This window comes from Pinus tabuliformis, chromosome 5_2, assembly GCF_031772625.1.
Source record: "Pinus tabuliformis cultivar Carrire ecotype Pingquan chromosome 5_2, CPIR1, whole genome shotgun sequence".
In the NCBI taxonomy this organism is placed as follows: domain Eukaryota; kingdom Viridiplantae; phylum Streptophyta; class Pinopsida; order Pinales; family Pinaceae; genus Pinus; species Pinus tabuliformis.
This window is the reverse complement of record NC_142306.1, coordinates 889,780,362-889,801,914: the sequence shown is the minus strand read 5'-3', so window position 1 is coordinate 889,801,914 and position 21,553 is coordinate 889,780,362. Positions and strand designations below refer to the sequence as shown.

Below are 21,553 nucleotides of genomic sequence, written 5' to 3'. Positions count from 1 at the left end.
GCCTTGGAGCCTGCATGCCTCAATGGTAGGTTCTTCGTGTTCGACGCGAGGTTTTCATCATTGGCCTCCGATCGAATGATTCTACGGGTGTTCGACGTCAGATCACTAATTCGCACGCCGTAAATTGTACCGATAGTACCTTGAGGGCCATTGTCATTATTGGTGGTACCTCTCGCGTCTGTTAACAGTTCCAAATATTGACTGGTAATCAGACGATGTTCATGCATGTTCGACTTCAGCTCACATATTCGCATGCTTGAACTTGTACTTCTGTTCGGGTCGAGATGGAGCGCAAGACCCTGGATTGTGTCTGTTGTAATCCAGGCGTGATTCTTGATACATGACTCATTCACTGGATGGCTGCGACCATACCTGAGTCAATTCATTGATCCTACCCAGATGGCTGCGTCCATACTATGGATCTAAATTATCATGTACTCTCTTATGGATGGCTGCGACCATACCACACACATCATGTATTTGAGCTATCAATAGTATCTCTCAATGCAGGTTCTCGGCAGCAGCTATATGTGTTCTTGCAAAGCATTTCACCCCTCTCTCGCTCGGGCCTCATGCTTTGGGGGGCATCTGTTACACAGTAATTTGTCACCGTTGGTCACCGTCCCTATCGCCCCGATTCTAGTACATTGGAGGATGCATTTCGGGACCTGTGAGCAGTGACATAGCCTAAAAACACTTGCACTATGTTCCCCTGAGTATGTACTTCATGTTCCCTCAAGACACCTTCTGCAAATTATCCCTGAAAAGTGCCCTTTTCCCATTGGCGCAGGTACCCAATGTCTGACCCGCGCCAATAACTCAGATCCTCAAAAAGGGGCGCGCCCATTGGCGCTCTGTCTTAGAACAATGCCCGCGCCAGTCGAGTTTAGTAATGTTTTTTGCCAAAAGCACGACTGTATGATTTTTTCCTCCCAGATCATGAAGTCCTTTGAGGGAAAAATCCATCTGATAAAGCTCGAGAGTCATCATATCTATCCGCAGTAGCTTTTCATGGATGTTGCCATTCCATAATGGGTGTCCTGGTGCATTGAATCTTTCTCCCTTCTTCATCTATAAAAGCCTGTCCTCATGCATTAGACAAGCTAGTTCCAAGTTTATGAGTTCCGAAGTGCTGTAGTTTTGAGTTCTTGAGTTGTTGGAGTAATGCTAGAGAGGTTATGCTGCCGGGAGTCCGAGAGAGAGGAAGTCTATTGCAAGGCATATAGCTGCTCGCCCAGCCAGAGGAAAGGTTCAACGTCAGAACCTTGGTTGTAACTTTTCCTGTCTATTATTAATTAATGAACGACTGTTATTATAGTTCCAATCTCATTGTCTATTATAGTGATGTTGATTTATTTCGTTTCTGACTGAAATATAGTTGTGCCTTGGTGGATTTTATGCTTGTATCTGTTTCTTCCTTTGCATGTGCAGGTGTCCGTTTGCAAGGATCGCAAGGATTGTGACCTGCCGGAGCGAGGGAGCGGGAACACCAACTCTGCTTCGACTATAGCGTTGGATTCCAGGTTGGTCTTCTTAATTCACCTTTAATGTACAACCAGGAACTTGCGTGGCAGCGTGGAGTGATTGTGGCTAGTTCTGTTTTAAGCTAGTGGGATCGCCTCTGTCCGCAGAGGGGATTTACCTAACCAACAGTCCTCTCCAGACCCTTCTTGACTTGTCTTGTTATCACTATGCATGTTCACTCGCCGTGGGGGACTGCAAACCATTATGTTAAGAAGGACCACTATGTTTAATTACATTTTAATATAAGCAAAAAATTAATCTAACATCACACTAGATTGGTGACTTCTAAAGATCGATTGTCACTATTAGACCATATAACTATTTCATAAATGGTATAAATGGGTGAGTTACAACATGTCTCGAGAGACTTGAATTTTAGTAAACTAATTTTTCACCAAAACACTTGAGATAAGATCTTTTACATCACCTTTACTTTATTTTTAATATATATTAAAAATTTAAATTTATATCATATATAAGTTTATATATAAATTTTAATGCGAAGATAAAAAAAACCAAACAGATAAACATAATCTGGCACATAACCATCAACGAATCAAATATGTCAGCACCACCTTCAATTGTTTTTAACTTATGTTAAAAAATACAACCATAAAAATAAAAATAAAAATAAATATCACATCACGATATCAATAATAATATCCTCAAACTATTTATTTATTTTTGAATATATCAATGAAAAAAAAACTAAAAAAAACTAAAAAAATAATCAATCACAGCGAACCAACTATTATATTAAAAAACATCACTATTATCATTTCTAAATAAATATTAAAAATTTAATTTTATCTCACATAAATGGGTCAAACTTCCAAATAAATATAATCTCTTGCATTAACATCCACCAATAAAGCATCATGCTATTATTCTTAATTACTTTTTAATATATACCAAGTATTCTACATATAAGTTAAATGACTAATAAAAACCAATAATGAGGATACCATGTAAGTAAGAAAGACAATAGTTAAATGACTAATGAAAGTCAATGGAATTAGGATACCATTAACTAAAATCTTTTAATATTAAAAAAAATAAATTTATATTTGTTGAATTGAGGCTTCTGTGATCCATAATAGTTATGAGTAGAACTTCGGCTTAAATCACATATAGAGAGACCTTTGTCGACGCGTTTGGAACCAACCAGTGTGGTTCATCGTCAGGACAAGTTGAAGAAAGAGATCCAGCTTCACATGTTAAATAGTCTGAGCAGAGCCTCCAATGGCTATCTTGACCAACGGTGGCTAATTTTGACTTAAGAACCAGAGTCAAAAAGTCAATTTGATAATTGAGAGAAAGTTAGTTATCATCAGAGACCATACCTTAAAATATATATAAATGAAATAATTTTAGATGATGTTTACGTTATTAATTAGTTCAAAGGTATAATTTGATACTTAAAAATTGTAAATTAGATTAAAAACCTAACTTTTATATATATATATATAAATATAAATATAAATATATAAGGTAATTTTAGAATGGTTTTATTAAATACAAAAAAATTAACAAATATTCTTTGATAATATTTTTTAAATTTAAATCTTAACGGTATACATAGTATTTATAATTAATTATAATTAAGAAACTACTATTATTATTATTATTATTATTATTATTATTATTATTATTATTTTTTTTTTTTTCACAATTTCATTCCAACATAAACACACCACACATATTAAAATAAAAATTTAATTTTATATTTTAAACATAAAAATAAACTCCCACACACTGTTAAACCATTACTTACCTTTAGTTCCTTTACTGTGGGAGTTGTGTCGCGAGTGGTCATGCCATTTGAACTCACCCGATCTCAAGGAGAAGGATAAAGCAAGCTGGCAGAGGAGTGGCTGGTGACGATGGTTCGAAAAAGAATCCGGGCAGGCATATTCTCGTTATTCGCCTGCATATTTCCCTCGTCGATGCTCACTCGCTCCTTATTATACTTTTAAATCCTCTCAAGCCTCCTAGTTATGAAAATTACTGACAGACATTATTGCTTGATTCGGTCTCTTATTGGCCATGGCTTCTTGCAGCAAGGTGCCGGCCCTCGGAAATGTGTTCGGCCGTCAGAAGTCCTCTCATGGAGCTGAAACCGGCTTTAAGCCACCTGTACTGACATTCTACTGCGGGAGCTCGGCCCTAGAACGAAGAATCCCCACAAGTTATTGCATTAGAAATCGTTCTTCCATATTCGGAGTCGTCAAAGCAATCTCGACGGTGCCTACTGGTTTCACCTCTGAGAACTCCGCCTGCTCGCCGTCGAATTTAGAAGAAGAAATCCACAATTTAAAGATCTTACGGTCCAGCCTCTGCGCCGTGGGGTCTCTCCACGACAAAATTGAAGTGCTCGATCGTCAACAGCGAGTGAAGTCTTTCCACAATGGAAACAGAAGAGTCAATTATCCGCTGGCTTTCGACGGACTAGGAGAGCGTCGGATTTTTCTGCTCAAGTGCCTCATAGCCATAGGACAAGAACATGTGTTGTCTGTAGAACCGTCTTGGCTGGAATCGAAAGGGGAACCGGTCCGGAGTTCAAGTCCTCTCAAGAATGCTTTTTATATTTTGCTCGACATGATCGAGAAGTGGGATAAGTCTGGCGATTCTGCTAAAGACCAGCGTTATTTAGATTTAAGACCTGGTAACGGTGATACCGGACCAAGTAAGGCTGGGAACGATGAAATCTCCCTCTCTTTTGGAAGACTTCTTTTGATGCTTGAGGAATTGGAAACGTTTTACGACTGCATAGGAGGAATTGTCGGGTACGGGTTCTAATCCAATCTTTAACAAGCTGAATTCCTTGTCAGATTTTTCTTAAACGACTAGTTTTACTATGTTCACGTATAATCTTTAGATGCAGCAAGAGTATCATTTTAAAGTATAATTTTTAAATGGAGCTACATCTTATAATCTTTTAATGGGTCACTTTATCTTTAAAGGATAAAGCTCAAATGGAGCTACCTATGACCTCTTAACTATAATCCTTTATGTAGTTATATATGAACTTTTTCAGTTATTAATATAATTCAATATTAGCATAATTTTGCTTACGGGTAGATTACTTTCCCTCCCATATCGAGACTAATCCCAATTTTGGCATGGAAAACGAACACCAAACCCAAAAACGTTCCTGTATAATGCATAAATGCAACCACGGATAGACTAAGTCTTTTTAAAGATTATTTTTTAAATGCAGATGCATATAATTCTTAGATATGCCGTTACAACTAAAGTCTTTAGCTATATTTAGTCTTTTTTTGGTTTGGGAAGGTAAAAATTTATATTTAATATTTAAATTGATATAAATACCTTGGCCTGCAATTAGGGAAACCAGACCAGACTAGTGGCAAAACCATCAACTCTTAATCATCTAAACAAGATGTTCAAGAGATAAACCAACAAAGAATGAGGTTGTATTCCAAAAACTAATACTATTTGACCAAATAGCTAATACATCTTGATAAACAAAAAATCAAAAAAGTAGACCATTGAAACAGAAAAAACTCATGAGGACTAGGATGAGTCGGAGGTCTCCAACTATTGGCTTCTTGCCACGGCTAAAAAAAACTTCGAAGGCTGGGTGGGAGGCCCATATGTTCCTCAATCCTCTGCATGTGTCGATCCAAGGCCTTCATATGGTTGGTGTTAATTTTTCAAAACCCAACAAAATGATTTAATATGCCAATAATTTTTTATACCCAGATTTTAATAGTAGGAGAAAACTCAAATCTGACTGCATGCACAGATACTGCTGAGCTTTTAACAGATAGTGGAAATAGAAGTCAAGCACATTAAATTTTGACATAGCTTTTTACCCGGGAAACCCAACACCTAGAAATTTGAGCTAGATAGATCTGTATGCCAAGTAGCAATCTGCTGCCTCGATCTATTAAAATCAAGCAATAAGACCGAATCAAGCAATAATGACCGAAGCTATTAAAAGCTTGCGAGAATGCTAACTAAACCAAACCAATTGGCGTAAGATGTGAAGGTAGCCCAAGTGCTAATGGCAATAGAGAGAATTGATTTTCTGAAGACTTGGCCCTTTGAAAGGTCCTAAACTCATAAAATCAAAGTTATGAAAACGTTGCTAAAACTAATTCATAGAAAGGGTGTTTTGAGGATAACGTCCGAGGAAGCTTTGGTATAAGTAATAGCAATGTATATTATTTTAACAAAAAACTGAAATAAGTTAAGAGTGCTTCCTTGTGTATTTTGACATCCATATAGTTCTAATGTCGTAGTAAAAACCATTTCTTTTTGTTTTTTTAGATCCTGGTAAGTTAGGCATATTTATATTTGATTATAACTCATTTTATGGATTTGATTATATATTTAAAACTTTCATGATGCAGGTATCAAGTTGCAATTTTGGAACTTATTTTAGCTTCAAAAAACGAAGTGCGTTCTCCAAGTGGTCAATTCCATCAAGAATTTTCTGATGTAGACTCAATAAAGGAATTTTATGTTCCTAGTGGCCCAGATCTTGCAAAGGACAAAGAGTATGCGGCTCAAGCTGCAATTTGGGGCATTGAGGTTAGCTAAGTTTTAATGTTTTGGAAACTGGACATGCAAATAACTTGGAAGCACTTTTGAACATAAACATTAAATTGTGGATGAATCAGACTGTAAGGATGGCCGCTTAGAACATTCGGTTTTACTCTTCTTAGGGATTACCAACAATGGGAGAAATTTATCCTCTTGGAGGTTCTGGAGATAGGCTTGGATTGGTTGACAAAGAAACAGGTCATTGTCTTCCTGTGGCAATGCTTCCTTTTTGTGGTCGAACTTTGTTGGAAGGACTTGTTAGAGATTTGCAGGTATTACTTTTCCATAGATGCTTAATTGTCTCCAACTGGCATGAAATGAGATTTCTTTAAATTTTGCACTTTTGAAAAGCTTAGTTTGGTTATGCATGGGAAAGAACGACTTATATTTGATCACACAAAATTAATGTTAAGGTGATGCTCGCACTTAATCTAGAATAGTGTTGTAAAAGGAAAAATGTATTTGAAGAAATCTCCTTGCTAAATTGTAACAACCCAAGGCCTATTTAGATTATATAGGCTAGTTGGGATATGCTATGTCATTAAACATAAACAAAGTAAAAGATACTAAGATTTATTCTTTATAAGAGGTCAATTTTGTCATAATTAAACATAGATTTACCAAACAAGCTAGGGCTACTACCATTGTCAATTGGGACTAGCTTGGTTGGTTTATCCTTTCCACCCAAGTTCAAATCTTGCTGGTGACATGTTTGCACTCATCATGATACAACTGTTGATATTTTCTTGAGCCTTGAAGAATTTGATTTACCAAGAGTACTGTTACCCACCATTTTGTTGTTGATATCCCTAGGAGATTTTTTTTCCCAAGATGGTCCTCAGCTCGCAGCCAACAACCCCTTGCAGCCACTAGCTAGCTCATTGTGCCATTTCTCCCCCCCCTGAGCCAGCCATGTGGCCACTTGCCCATCTACCATGATTGTATGTTTGAAGGTATGCCTCCCGAACCTAAAGGTATGCCTTGTCATTTGGTAATTGAGTATTGTAGTTTGCTTATTATGGACACTTATGGGCATGGTTTAATGGGGGGATTTGGCGGAAAGAATGGGTTAGCTCTGTGCTCTTGTCTCCTAGACCTCTTTTGGATATTAACCTTGGATTCTAGCCTTGTGGGATCTCTTTTACTGACCATTTGACTTTGGGGATGGCTTTCACGGGAAACCCCGATTTTGGTTGCTTGGTCTTGCTCCCTTATCTGCTTATATTACTCCCTTTCCATGCATTATTACCCCATCCATCATTTCTCCCACTTGGTCCACAGTCCTCCATTGGGCCCACTTAGGGTTAGCTTGCCCCTTTCCCTTGCCCACATCTTGGGTCAGGTCTGGAATGATGCCTGAAGGTTGATGCAACTAAAAATAAAGACAAAAGCATATTTGACCACATTCAACAGGAAAATGTACCACAAAATGCAAAAGATGGCCAGGACAAACACATTTAGTACGTGGGCAAAAGCCAATACATTAGCTCTACCAGTGAAGCATGACCCATATTAGACCCGCGAGTACCCGCGGGTCTTGGCGGGTTCTATACCGAGGGTCACTCGCATAGAACTCGTGTTTAAGACTAAGACTCGACTGGTATATTATAGAACCCGTTTACCCGTATAAGACCTGCGGGTATTCTATAGGACCCGTATAGAACCTGTCGAGCCTCAAAAGGCACAACAAGTTCAGTTTTTATTTTTATTTTTTATTTTTTTGGAAATGAGGTGATCTATCTGTTGCACTCCAATTAGACTTATACCCTCTAGCTGTTTCAAATCTTTACTTCCTTGAGGTACACATCCAACCACTACCAATGGCTTCTTTGCAGCTCTACCCTTGTGAATCAAGGTCTCCATGGCTGATTGACTGGGTGACTTTACTGTGCATCTGTTCTAAAAGCATATAGTTATTCACCTTATATGTGCCATCCATGTCCATAGTCCTTGAAACCCCCCTGAATTTTGACCAAAGATCGTCACTTTCTTTTCGTTATAATTCTTTTTAGATTTGTATAGTAATGCACTTGTATCTACCAGCCAATGGGCTTTATTTCTCTGCACCACCACCTTTTATTTCTCTGTATCAACATCTTCTCTCTAAACTTCATCATTGCTTTATCTTTCTCCTGCTTGGTGAAGTTTGACAGTTTATGAACTTTTTTCATTTCCTGTTGTGGTGGATTTGGTGGTAGCCCCTCATCTTATTTTTGCTTCTGCAGGGCCCCTTGTATGTGCTTATTTTGAAGAATGTAATCTCTAGTCCCTTTGACCTAGTTTCATCTTTAGTGGTGAAGAATGTAATCTCTAGTCCCTTTGACCTAGTTTCATCACTATGAATGTAATCTCTAGTCCCTTTTGTGCTGAAAATTTACCATATTTTAATGTTTTTTTTGTATTTTGACGAGTCTTATAAGGGTCGTTCCCGGGTCTTATACGAGTCGACGAGTCAATGCCGTGACGAGTCTTATACGAGTACGCGTCGTGCAACATTGAGCTCTACCCCATCATCATGACCATCACCCTGGTTCCTATAGGTTCTATGAGCCTCCTTCATCATATAGGAACCCATGATTGACCCAACCCCTGGTGGGCAATGAACTGCCCTACCTTAAAAGGGCGTATTCACTGCTATATCTTATGCATCATGCTCTTACTCCTTGAGCTGCGAGCAATTAATCAAAGAAAATCATAAAAAGGCAAAAGGCATATAAAGAAGGGTGGAAAAATCAAGGCTCGAGCACCTCATGTACTACGATTGCTCTCTCCTATACATTATAAACCCAAGTGCGGGCTTCCCTTTTATTAGATACCCTTGTACTCTCAACATGTGGCTCAGGGCTGCCCCTTCTCATCCCCTACTTCATTCACCTATCTGTTACATGCCACCACCTTTTAAAGGATGTACCTTGAACATATTATCCCCTTTAGAAGTAGAAACCACCTAATAGGATACTTTGTTCACCCCATTTGGAGTTAGGAAACATTGGCACATCCCGAAGCCCATTATGGAAGGGCAGGCCATTATGAAGTCCCCACCCGTGGTCCATGGTTGGTAAGCTCATTTACTCGATTTCTATAATGACTTGTTGTATTGGAAGGCTAGGGGACATATTGAATCTTATGCAGGATTGCAGATGGTCTCCATCTTGGTTTTGGTCTCTCTATACAGGGTCCTAATTCTCCAGAGAGCTACATTGGCACATGTAAGGTTTGTGTTGAGAGCCATGGGCCTCCACAGCAGTAGACATCACTCCATGGACCCTCGAGGATGGTCAAAGATGCTCGAGATACTCCCATTGGACGAGGAAGATGCACCTGGATTACCTTTGCCCAACTGGCCTCACAGATGTACCATGCACTTGGCAGCTGACCCAGGACTTGTAGGATGATGTGGCATCTCCTACACCATCATTAGAGCCCTTGTAGACGATCTACAAACATCTTCGACTCATTTGGAGACCCATGAGGTTATTATTGTGCCCCCACACCCATTGGGAGCACCATAGGTTTATTGTTTGGAGAACAAGGTGCCAACCCCTTGTCCGTCACTTTTGAGGGCCCTATTCTTCATTATGGCATCCATAGACAGGCCTTTTAGAGGGCTCTACGACATGTATTATTCACCATTTAACCTCTTAAGAGGCATATTCTTTCATTTGTGAGCTAGTTTGGTGGGCTTGTCACCAAAAGTTAAAATATTAGCACATTATTTTATTTTTGGGGCTTATGTAGGCCAATGGGACTAATTCGAACTCCTCATTAGTGTATACATACAGTGAGATGAGTTCATGTTCTCATCATCACTTTGGATTGGATCTCTTCTCTCTCTTGAGAATTTCGCACCTTTTTTTTGGAGGATGAATTGGAGCTTTATGGATGAATTTTGTTGTGTGGATTTGGTTTATCTTATCTTGGAGCTTCTCTATTGTGAAATTGTGGATGGTTGGATATGTTCTATTACATGTAAGTACATGCCTTTAATGCTATTCTTGTTTTACTTTGTCATATACATTGGATTGGGATTTTTGCTATTTTTAGGGCTAATTGCTGCATGCATTTACTGCTTAAATTGTGGAATTTTGTCTCTATATAGCATCTCTCAATGTATGGGCCATGTAATTTGAATGAAATCTTCTAGGGATAATTCTATCAACGAATTTATCTAGATAAGCCATTACCTTTTGCACATCGAAGCATAAAGGCTGCAAGATTGCTTCTCTTTGACCTAGAAGGCTAGCAAAGTAGTCTTGAGGCCTCCTTGACTAAGAACCAAAGGCCCTCATTCATATTTATCATAGACTCCATTCTCCCAAGACTAAGGCACTGATCTACCAAGAGGTGGTCACCTAAAATCAAACTCTTTTTCACCTTTTCCAAGGTCTAGCCAAGTTGGGTCACCTAGGGCATCATTTTCTCGACGAACTAGGCCTCCAAAAAGTTCGATCTCCTATCCTCTCCTACGCTGGTGTCTCCTTAAGGCCTCCTTCAAGTATGAGATGTACCTCACTCATAGGGTTATCACCCAGTTATTGACCAACGTTGCCTTATCTCATCTAAGACAAGGAGGCCTTGCATGTCCCAACCCTTGATGGGCGATAATATGCCCCATCATCAAAGCGGTAAACAACTACTATACATCATATAAAGCAAGCTCTCATTCCTTGAGCTATGAGCAGTAATACAAAGAAAAATCAAGAAAAAGTAAAAGGCATAAGAAGGGTGGAAAAACTAAGGTCGAGTTGGTAACTCATGCATCCACAATTGCTCCCTCGTTACATCTATACACCCAGGATGAGGATTCCCATCAGGTTGGTCCCTTTGACCATGGCACTTGGCCATGAATTCTTCTCCCCTTTGTTCCATCATTATTCACATGACACCTATCGATTGAAGGTTGGACCAAGTGGCAAGGATATATCACCTCCCATTGGGGGTTGGGAACACCTAATAGGGTCATCTGTTAACCACTACTACCTAGGGAGGTAACATTATTATGTGACCAAAACCCCAATGTTGGAAGGGAAGCCTTGTATGAAGTGTTAGTTTGCCCATTATTTTCAGGCTTGGTTCACTTAGATGCAATAATGATTAAATGTACCTAATGGTGAATGTTGCAACACTGGATATTGTGTGTAATTGACAGGTGGTTCCATTTATATGTTTGGGCAACTTAACTAGGTTCTAGGTCCTCCAGAGGAACATATTGACACTTATAGGCGAGATCTTGAGAGCCATGGGACTCCAGACAGTTGTAGAACATCACTTACATATGTGGACACCTCCAGCACCACAATGTTCCAGTGCTTTGCCCCACATTGTTGACCCTTATGGGATGATGCACTTGGACTGACATGCCCCCAGTCGACTTAGCATTGATCAGATGGATGGCAGCCAATTGAGGACCCATATGAGGATGGTCTCACACATTGAGACATGGGAGGGCTACCAACACCTTTAGAATCCTCAATGTTGGAGTAGAGACATACATTATGGCCACTTGGAGATCCATGAGACCATTTGTGTGCCCCAGAAGACAAAATTGGGATCCACAAAGGGAGATTGTTAGAGATCTAGGGGCCAACCCCTAGAGATTGATTTTAGATGGCTTCTACACTCATGATGGCACTCATAACCCTCAACGTTAGCCCTAGAAGGGCCTACGCTAACATGGCGTCAACATTTTGGCCCTCACATGTGGAGGTTTGTTATGTTTTTCAAAGGCTACAAGGTCGGCTTGTGACCTAGGCTAGTATTTGCCTGTTATTTTATTCATTTGAGGGGCTAATAGGCTAAATTAGAATTCAACCTCCTCATATAAATAAAGGTATTCATTTGTCATTGATCATCACATCTCTTTGGATTTTCGGCCTAGTTAGTTGAATTCAGACTTATTCTTTTGTGGAAGATTTGGACGATGCAGATGCATTTTGATATGTACAACTAATTTTGCTCATCTTTGGAGCTATTCTATGGTTAAATGGATGGAATCTTTGCATGTTTTCTTGTAAGTACCCCTAATTGTTGAATATTTATTTCCTTATATCTAAAGTATGGAATGATCGATTCTAGGTTATGCTAAATTGTGCCCTAAAATTGTTAAAGATAAATTGATGGCTATCTAGATGAATTATTGCATGCGTCACTCGTACAAGAGATGTAGATAAATGTCCCAGTGGTGAACTCTTGATAGCTCTGCCATGAAAAATCCATTTCTGCATTGCATAGGTAAATGCTTGAAATCTTGTTGCTAGGGCATCAAAATTTCAGCTTCCGTAGAAACTTGTTGGCTAATCTATCTCATTCTAGTCTTCGTTCTCTCAAGGAACAAGGGACTGGTCTACTTGGTTAGTGATCAAACACTCATTCCATATTTCCTCTCTCTATTTTCGGCCCCTTTAAGGCCAAGCTTGCAAATTAGATCTTGGTGCGGATCCCTAGGCAAGGTGAGTTTTGGGGATTGGAGAGCCTAAACATCAAGAGGATAGTATTTACCACTAAATCTATCCTTTTGGTGGGCAACCACTTCAATTTCATCCATAAACTTTCTTGCCCTACTTGTTGCCTGAAGAAGAAATCTCTAGTTTGTGTTACTTCAAGTTGGGGGTTTCTTGTGTTACTTCAAGTTGGGGGTTTCTTGAAGGTTTCATGAGCATTGATTTTGCTAATATATATCATTGGAAACCTTTTCTCTTGGCCTTGACTTTGGGATATTCCATCACTCCACAAATTACTCAAACCCTAGGTCTTGTTCTTGTAGCTTTAGGCCTGTACATAGAAAGCGAATTGCCACCATTTGGAGTCTTGAACCATTGTTGTGTATTTCTTGTAAAGGTCCTAGACAAGTCACCTAACACATTCCACCTAGAATACCATCCATAGGTCACCTTTATCACATATTGAGACACCTCCCATTGGTGAAAATTCGTAAAGAGTAGGGGGTCTTGGTTGTGGTGATAGTGGGCCACTACCCGATTGTTGTCTCTTGGTCTAGTTTACGCCTTGTAGGGTTTCCCTCTCCAAAGTCTGTTAGATTTTGCAGACACAATATGTATGAAGTAAGGTTTTTAATTATGCCATGACTAAATGCTTAACTTATGTTGAAATCTTGCTCCATTATTGGATGGAAAATTGTTTTCTTAGAAGCTTGTAAGGAAACTCTGATAGTGCATTCCATATATTTAATTTTTTGCCTTAGAAGACTCCATTAAAGCCTTATAGGATAAGTCATTAATCTTTGTTGTGTTAATCATCCATAAATTTTATTATACTTCCTTTTTCAGTTGTTCCAGTGAAAAATTCTATTGTTGTTAATTTGGTTATTATTCTCCTATTTTTAAACAGACTATTTGTCCGAACATATTATTAATTGTAAATTATGAATATAACAAAATTGCAAATTTCACCAATTAAGCAAAACTGTGAAAACTTTGATAGAAAACCAATCACAAAATGGACACAATATTTTCGGACAAAACGTCCTTGGAAAAATCCAGAAGGGAAAACAAATTCTTCAGATCTGAGGGTTTTGTTATTAATCTTCAACAATTTTTTACAAAGGCAAAATATCCCTTCACCTCCACAGGTTGATCTGACCACTAGAAGGCTTACGACCTCCCTTTGTAACCTGACACAACCTCTCTTGCAATTCACACTGTGAATTCTTGCAATTTGCCTTTTCCTGCAATTCACTCTGCAATTGGAAATCTCAAACTGCTAAATTGACAACTTGTATGGCCTCCTCCTGGTAATCTGGTACGACCTCCTCCTGGCAATCTTGGCCTCTTTGTCTGCAGAATATCTGAGAGGAAAATTTTAGGGGCTAATATTCGCAAGTGGGCTAATTTTCCATGGTTTTTCCAAAAAAAAGATTCGCCAATTTCCATTTTTTCTTAAAACGATTCACCCAAATTTTATACTGTAAATTTTTTTAATCTTAAAAATCACCTAAAATTTTATAAACACTAGATAAAATCATTAGAAAATTGAATATGTTAACAAAAATATTGCCAAACATTTTATAATTTACATATTAGGAACTAGTAAGATTTGCTAAGGTTTCTAAACAAAAAGATAAATTTCCATCCTTATAATTTTCCCATAACTTTGGGAGAATTCTTCCTCCAGATTTCGGAAACTAGAAGAATACTGATGAAAGAGAACTATAGAAATATTTACTACTTCAATTACTGTTGAAATCTTCACTGGTGTCAAAACCCCACGCTATCACTGTGCCCTCTTCACTGCAATGAATTGATCTCCAAGGCTGCCCATCAATTTCCTTTATAATCTCTTGTTGAGAAATCAACGACCAAGATCTAGATCTGAAATGATCTAACTGATAGGTAAGTTCACTTAGAAACTTTACTAGAAGTCTCTAGAGGAAAATCGACCATGTCTAAATTATTACTAAATAATTAATTATTAATCTATTTCCCTAAGTTAAACTGTAGGAAAATAATGAAAAACTGATTGATTAATTCAATTAAGACATTTACATTCAAAAGAATAACTTGGGCTTGGAGATATTTTTCGCCCTTTTGTTCCTAGCCTCACTAACACCACCTGAGACTAAAACATTTGTTCGAGCTGCATCAACCAACACTCCCTTTTAGCGAGGAAGGTGTTCTACGTTGGACATCATCGTGCTCTGTGCTCACATCTGGAACACCTATCTCCTTGAGTACCCTAAGGCCCATTTCACTATGCCACAACTCTCCCGTATTACCGCTGTAAGCGATGAGTGCAAACTCATCCTCCATCCGTCTAGAAAGCTCATTTGCGATTGTCACTTCCTCCTTCTCGCCCTTCTTGTCACCTTTCTTCTTGTGCGGGCAATCACTGCGGTAATGGCCAAACTTGTGACAGCCATAGCACTTGATCTTTGACATGTCCTTCTTTTCCTCCTTGGAGTTGGACCCTTTGCTGGATCCCTTCTTTGCCTTGCCCTTGTTCATAAGAGCAACATTCTTGTTGTCATCTCTCTTCTGCTCGGAACTGTTGCACGTACCACTGTTTCCTTTCACAAGGCTCAGTTGAAGCTCCTCCTGTGTGAAGTCATTCCACAAGCGTTCCCAACTAGGAAAATAAGATCTTCCACTAACCACTTGCATGAAAGCATCCCACTATTTCTAAAAACCGTTTAGGGGTGTTCTCACAAGCTCTTCGTCCTCGACCTTCTCTCTAATGGCTGCTATCTCTTTTGACTGTCCTAATGTGGGTGAGATAACTGACAATGTTTTCTCCCTTATTTTTTTAGTGCTTTTGAGCTTCTCTCTTAGGATCATTTTCTGATTCATATTTTTATCCTGGAAAAGTTTATTGATGGCATCCCACATCTTCTTGGCTGTATCTTCTTCCGCTAAATGTGGATGTGATGTTCCAAAATTAAAAATTTCCCAGAAAATTGCTTAACCAAGATTTTACCCTAAATTTCTCCAAATAGTAGCAGAACATGCACCATGAGATTACGACAACAGAAACAGATTTACATTATGGAACCCAGAAATGTTGCAAACTCATAAGAAATACTGCAAACTCAATTTTATTAATAAAGATATAATATGCCAATACAATAGCTAGAGTTAGCTGAGATAAGATGGCCACAAAATAGTTTTCTGCCCGCTGAAGTTGGCCTCCACAAAAATAACTGATGATGATGCCCAAGCTGATTATTTGAGTGGTCCTCACTCCAATATCACTGAAGCTTTATGAAACTCCCGGATGAAGTCTCCTCAAGGAGCGTTGGGTTTTTGCCCAATACTCATACCCAAGGGTTTCTGTCCTAGGGCTATAGCAATTGGGAACTGGGTTCTCCAACTCTCAACAAAGACAAATGCTCAAATCCAAGGTGTCCCAAATGATCTCCTTGTAATATCCCTTCCAATAAAAATATGCTAAGTGCCTTTCTCAAATTTTGCAAATTTTGGATGGATAAACTTCTGGGTCCAAACTTAGGAAAAGTGGGTGCAAAATAATTAGTTTAATTTTGTGTGGTAGGGGAGGCCCCAAACATTAGACAAGAGGGAAGATTAATCACATAGTGGGATGTGGGGACCGCTCCATGAGGAAATTCACACTCCTTGAGGAAATCGAATTGAAGGGAAGAGGGAAGAGGCAAAGAGATCGAGTGGTGTAGCCCACAAGCAGAGAAAAGGAGCACAACTATAAGTAGGAGAAGTGGCCTCCATTTTGGCATCTTTTGACTATCTAACTTTTGAACACAAATTTTCTTAAGCTGTTTAGCCAAGTAAACCAGTGCTGTTTAGCACAAGGAATTCCAAGCAGGAATTCTACCACTACCTTTGGTGAACTTTGAGTGTCACCCTGGGAGAGTATTTTGGAACTTAGTGGGGAGAGATTTGCTGGAGTTAATAGGACACATCAACTCTTGCTTTAGTTAGTTCGAACTTTGTTAAAATTGGCAACTAGGGCAAACTCCATGTGGGTCATCTTATTTATGGCAGCCAATATTTTTCTTGGATCTCTCTCATCGAGAGGTGTAGGATTAATCTAAAGATCATCCGATTCCGATAAGTATTCATGGAGTTATGAATTTATTTGCGTTATAAGATAATTCGTCAAGGTCGGCCAGCAACCAAATGAACCCCACATGTGTTCAACGTTTTAATATAAATAGAGGTGGCCTTCAAGTCATTTCAACACACTTGGGATCTATTCCTCTCTGTACTTGTCTTTGCGTTTAGTAGGAGGAGAGATCCTAAGGAATAATGTTGCACTGATCCAGAGGGTAGAAAGCCAGAATTGCCTGAAAAGCCAAAACTGTCGGAAAAGTCGGAAATGCTGGAAAAGCTGGAAAAGCCGGAAATGCCAGAAAAGCCGGAACTGCCAGAAAAGTGGAACTGTCGGAAAAGCTGGAACTGCCGGAAAAGACGGAACTGCCAGAAAAGTTGGAACTGCCGGAAAAGCCGGAAAAGTTGGAAAAGCCGGAACTGTCGGAAAGCCAGAACTGCTGGAAACGCTGGAACTACCGGAAAAGCTGGAAATGCTTGAACTGCTAGAAAAGACGGAACTGCCAGAAAAGACGGAACTGCCGGAAAAGCCGGAACTGCTGGAAAAGTCGGAAAAGCCGGAACTACTGGAAAAGCCAGAAAAGTCGAAACTGCCAAAAAAGTCGGAAAAGCCGGAACTGCCGGAAAAGCCGAAACTGTTGGAAAAGCCGGAACTGCCGGAAAAGCTGGAATTGCCGGAAAAGCCGAAACTACCCGAACTGCTAGGAACAACCAGAACTGCCGAAACTGCTGGGAACAATTGAAACTGCCAGAACTGTCGGGAACTGCCGAAATAGCTAGAGCTTTTGTCTCCAAAGAAGAGCAGCATGCAAGGGACAACTAACTAATATTGGGACAGTTGTATGGTACTTAGCAACAAATACACCAAGCATGCAATGTTACAGCTAGCATGCAAGGGACAACTAGCATGCAACAACAAGCATGCTAAGGACAACAAGCATGCTAAGGACAACAAGCATGCTAGGGACAACAGGCAAGCAAGGGACAACAAGCAAGCAAGGTGCAACCAACACATAGGTTAGGATGGCAACATGGTGCAACAATGGCACATAATGCAGTACAGTGATGGGTACAGTCATGATTAATGAAGCGTGATGAGATGCCGCATAGTGATGATGGGTGTAGCATGGTGTAGCGCAGTGAGGTGCAGCATGATGACGAAATGCAACACAACGATAGGTGAAGGAGTCACCTTGGAGAATTAGTTGAGGGAGCATGTCTTCAACTGATCTCATGTATCATCTTCTTAGAGATGATATATGCTCTTATCTAGATAAGTCAAAGTGTTGACTTCTGTTATAAACGTACTATCTCTCTCTCTCTCTGCTGAACTATTGAAGAACATATAAGAAGAATTGATCAAGGGTTTCCTCACATTGGGGTTTGTCCCTGGCTAGCGCCACATCTTGTGTCCTCTTGTCTTGGCTTGTCTTCTGCTATTTATGTTTATGTTCTATCTGCAGTTTACTTTAATGTTGATGTGATTGCTAATCTGGAAAAGATATGGAGCTAACTGTGAAAATTGAAATAAATTGCTCTAAGCATAGAACATACCTAAAATTAACATGGTATCAGAGCTGAGGTGAAGACAATGCCCAAGCAAGAGTGAAAGAGCAATCACTGAAGACAGTTGGGAAAGGACAAAAGGATCAGTGGATTCCTCATCCCTCTTCAAATTCACCAAGGGTGAAGTCGAAGCAGAGAATATTATCAGAATGGCGCAGCGGAATATGGCCTACCTAAAGATCACTTCATTGGAAGACCGGATCTCAGGGTGGAAGGAAAGGCAGATAACTAGTTCGACCATTATGCGAAGGAGTGTTCGAACGGCAGGGATGCATCACTTGATTATGATAACAATCATTCCAGGGACATCTTCAATGATCAAAAGAATGACAGGTAATGCAGGTCATCAAGGAAATGGCCAACTCTTCATTGAAAGCAAGGAACCCCAGGTATGAAGAATCAAATATTGTTTCTGATAAGATAAAGAAGCGTTATCTTGTATTGGCCCTCTCCTTCAGATTCTTTGGGAATCTAGCTTATTGATTGTAGTGCTTCAAGGCACTTCATCAGATAGAAGGATGCTCTCTCTAATTTGGTAGAGATGGAAACAATCGTGGGATTATACTTGGAGTCGATGCCACCTATCCCGGAAAGGGTGTAGAAAATGTTACCCGTCAATTGAATGAGGGTAAATCGATTCATTTACAGAATCTCTTTTATGTACTTGATCGCAAGAAGAACCTGGTGTCCATTTCGGCAATGGAAGTCAAAGGTTTCAGGGTGGCATTCATTGATGGAAATGTACGTGTTTGAAAATAGAATTTTCAAAGATGTTTTTGAGTTCAGGGTTGTATCAAGTTGCAGGAAGTCCACTGGGGACCATGTCCATTGACACATAGCACCGGAGGTCTGTGAGTCAGATGGTGACAGGGATGCCTGAATTCAAAAAGAGCATGAAGGTACATGTCTGAGATGTACCGAAGGAAAATCTTATAAGGGGACCATTCCCCTCATGCAACAGGTCCACAGGTTTGGAACAACCCGAGGAGTTTGAGATTCATGATCAGGAATCTCATGTATACAGGTGGAAGAAAGCCCTCTATGGCTTGAAGCAAAATTCCCCAAGCGTAGTATGAGAGGATTGATAGCTGTCAGATGAAGCTGAGATTCACTAAGAGTGAAGCCGATCCAAACCATTGTTTGAAGGTTGTGGATGATAGACCTCTCATACCAGCACCTTATGAGGACAACCTATTTTTGACAAGTGCAGACCCTCTCATTTGTAGAAGTAAGAGGGAGTTGGATTCTGGATGTGGAATGATAAACTGCAAGCCTGTGACTACCTTGAGGATCTTAACTTTCAGAAGTTATATGGTAGTGATGTCGGACCAGATTTGGAAAATGCCTCTAAGTTTCATAAACTCATTCGCGTTGATGTTCTTGGTGAACTTCTGTCCGGATATATGTTTTGCAGTTAGCATGGTGAGCCCATATTTGGTTGAGCCTCACTGGATTGGTGCCAAGAATCTTCTGAGATATCTTCAGGGCACAATCTCTCATGGATTGAGATACACTGCCGGAAATATGAAACTGCATGATTATTCGAATGCTGACTGGGCAGGCAGTGTGGAGAATCACTAGAGCACTTCTCAGTGCTGGTTCTCTTTGGATTCTGCTTCGATGAGCAGGAAGCAGAAGTCGGTCGCTATAAGCACCGCCGAGACCGAATACATAGCTACGAGTATGATCTCGTGTGAAGCTACATGGTTGCAGAAGCTCTTAAGTGAGCTGTTTGTACACATGATGAATACCACTGTGATTCTCTATGACAACCAGAGGGGGGATTCGATTATTGAGGAATCCTGTATTCGATGATTGCTCCAGTAGATAGACATCAAATATTGCCTTATCTGCGATATGGTAAGTCGATGAGCAAGGAGGCTCCATGACATTGAGGCTGATGTACAGGTCGCAAACATTTTGTCAAAGCCCCGGGGAAAGGTCAAATCTGTGACTTTCCTGAACGACTTGGAGTTGTTGAGATCATAGTTTTAAAACTCCGACTCCGACTTCGACTCGTCCGAGGATCGACTCCGACTCCGAAACAGTAATGACTCGGCTGGCTCGATTTCAGTGACTCAGTTGTTGTAAAAAATACATTAAATATTTATTTTTTTATAAAAAAACATAATTTTAAAGATTTTAAACATAATTTTAAAGATTTTCATTCATGTTTCCAAACACACAGCATTATAATATAGATGGAAGACAACATATGATCAAAGTAGGCTCATGAACCAATCCATTATATCAAAATGGTACCCAATGGCAATACATAGTCAATTGTCATACATGATCAAAGACTCAAAACAAAAAACACATAACCAAGGAGGCTAGAAATGGCCTCTACAACAAAAGTAAACTGTGACCAGACTCCAGTACTAGTACTACAGCTACTGACTAGTAGCTACTGCCAGAGGAGCCAAGATCATGTCGATCAATCTCTGGATCATCATCAGAGTCAGATAGGGGGCCCCATGGCTCCTCCTCATCATCATCATCTCCAATTGCAGCTGTAGAAGTGGTACCGCTAGCAGGCTGTGCAACTGCAGCAGATGCAAGTTGAGGTACAGTAGATATGCGGTTGCGGTTCTGTTGTGGCTGAGCAGAGGAAGCACCTACAACTGGAGTCCTTGCTGGCTGTGAGACTGAGGCTGGTGGATTGGGATCTGCATTCAACTAAACAGCATGTTCAAGTTCAACTAATGTCTCAATATCTAAATCTAAATCAAGATCCTCATCAGGATCAAACTCTGCTGGACGACTCTCCACTACCCAATCTGATGTTGGATCAATGTCTTCCAACACAATGGGATTTGAATCAAGTCTTTTGTTCAGCAAATGGTTTTGTCTGAGCCGGAGGTTGTATTGGACATAAACTAGATCATTTAACCGTTTTTGATCCAAACGGTTTCTCTTCTTTGTGTTACTTGGGAGCAGGAGCGAAAACGGGAGCGGGAGCGACATTTTCAGAAGCTCCTGGTTTGGGAGCGAATCCCAGAGGAGTTCGACAATCAATGTCACTAACATCAAGGTACATAGAGGGATTGGTGCTCTTGATTAAATACGAGTTCCATACCCTAATACATGACAAAATTCAATGGAAACATTGCAATCCTCCAATCCTGAAATCCTGAAAAACTAATAAGTCTGCTGGATTTTGAATGAAATCTAAAATTCTACTTTCTCCATATGAAATCCAATGAGGTCGAAACCACTCTCAAACATCCTGAGTCATTTCATGGTAATGTTAAAAATTTAAGTAAAAGGATGAAAATGAAGATTAAGGAGAATGTCACTTTTATTTTAAGAATTTAACATTACCATGAAATTTGAATAGCATATCAATAGTAGAG

General features: G+C 39.7%; 1 protein-coding gene across 3 annotated transcripts in view; it reads left to right on the top strand.

Moving 5' to 3' along the window:
* Positions 1-3,309: 3,309 nt before the first annotated feature.
* UGP3 (UDP-glucose pyrophosphorylase 3) overlaps positions 3,310-21,553 on the top strand; it is a 216,475-nt gene continuing 198,231 nt past the window's right edge. For 2 of the 3 annotated variants that reach the window (XM_089437166.1, XM_089437165.1), the window contains exons 1-3: positions 3,310-4,310; positions 5,904-6,084; positions 6,219-6,368. In XM_089437166.1, the coding sequence (XP_089293292.1) occupies positions 3,571-4,310; positions 5,904-6,084; positions 6,219-6,368 (1,071 nt within the window). In that variant the 5' untranslated portion in view covers positions 3,310-3,570. The remainder of the gene's footprint in view (positions 4,311-5,903; positions 6,085-6,218; positions 6,369-21,553) is intronic. The other variant, XM_089437167.1, reaches the window with a different exon arrangement.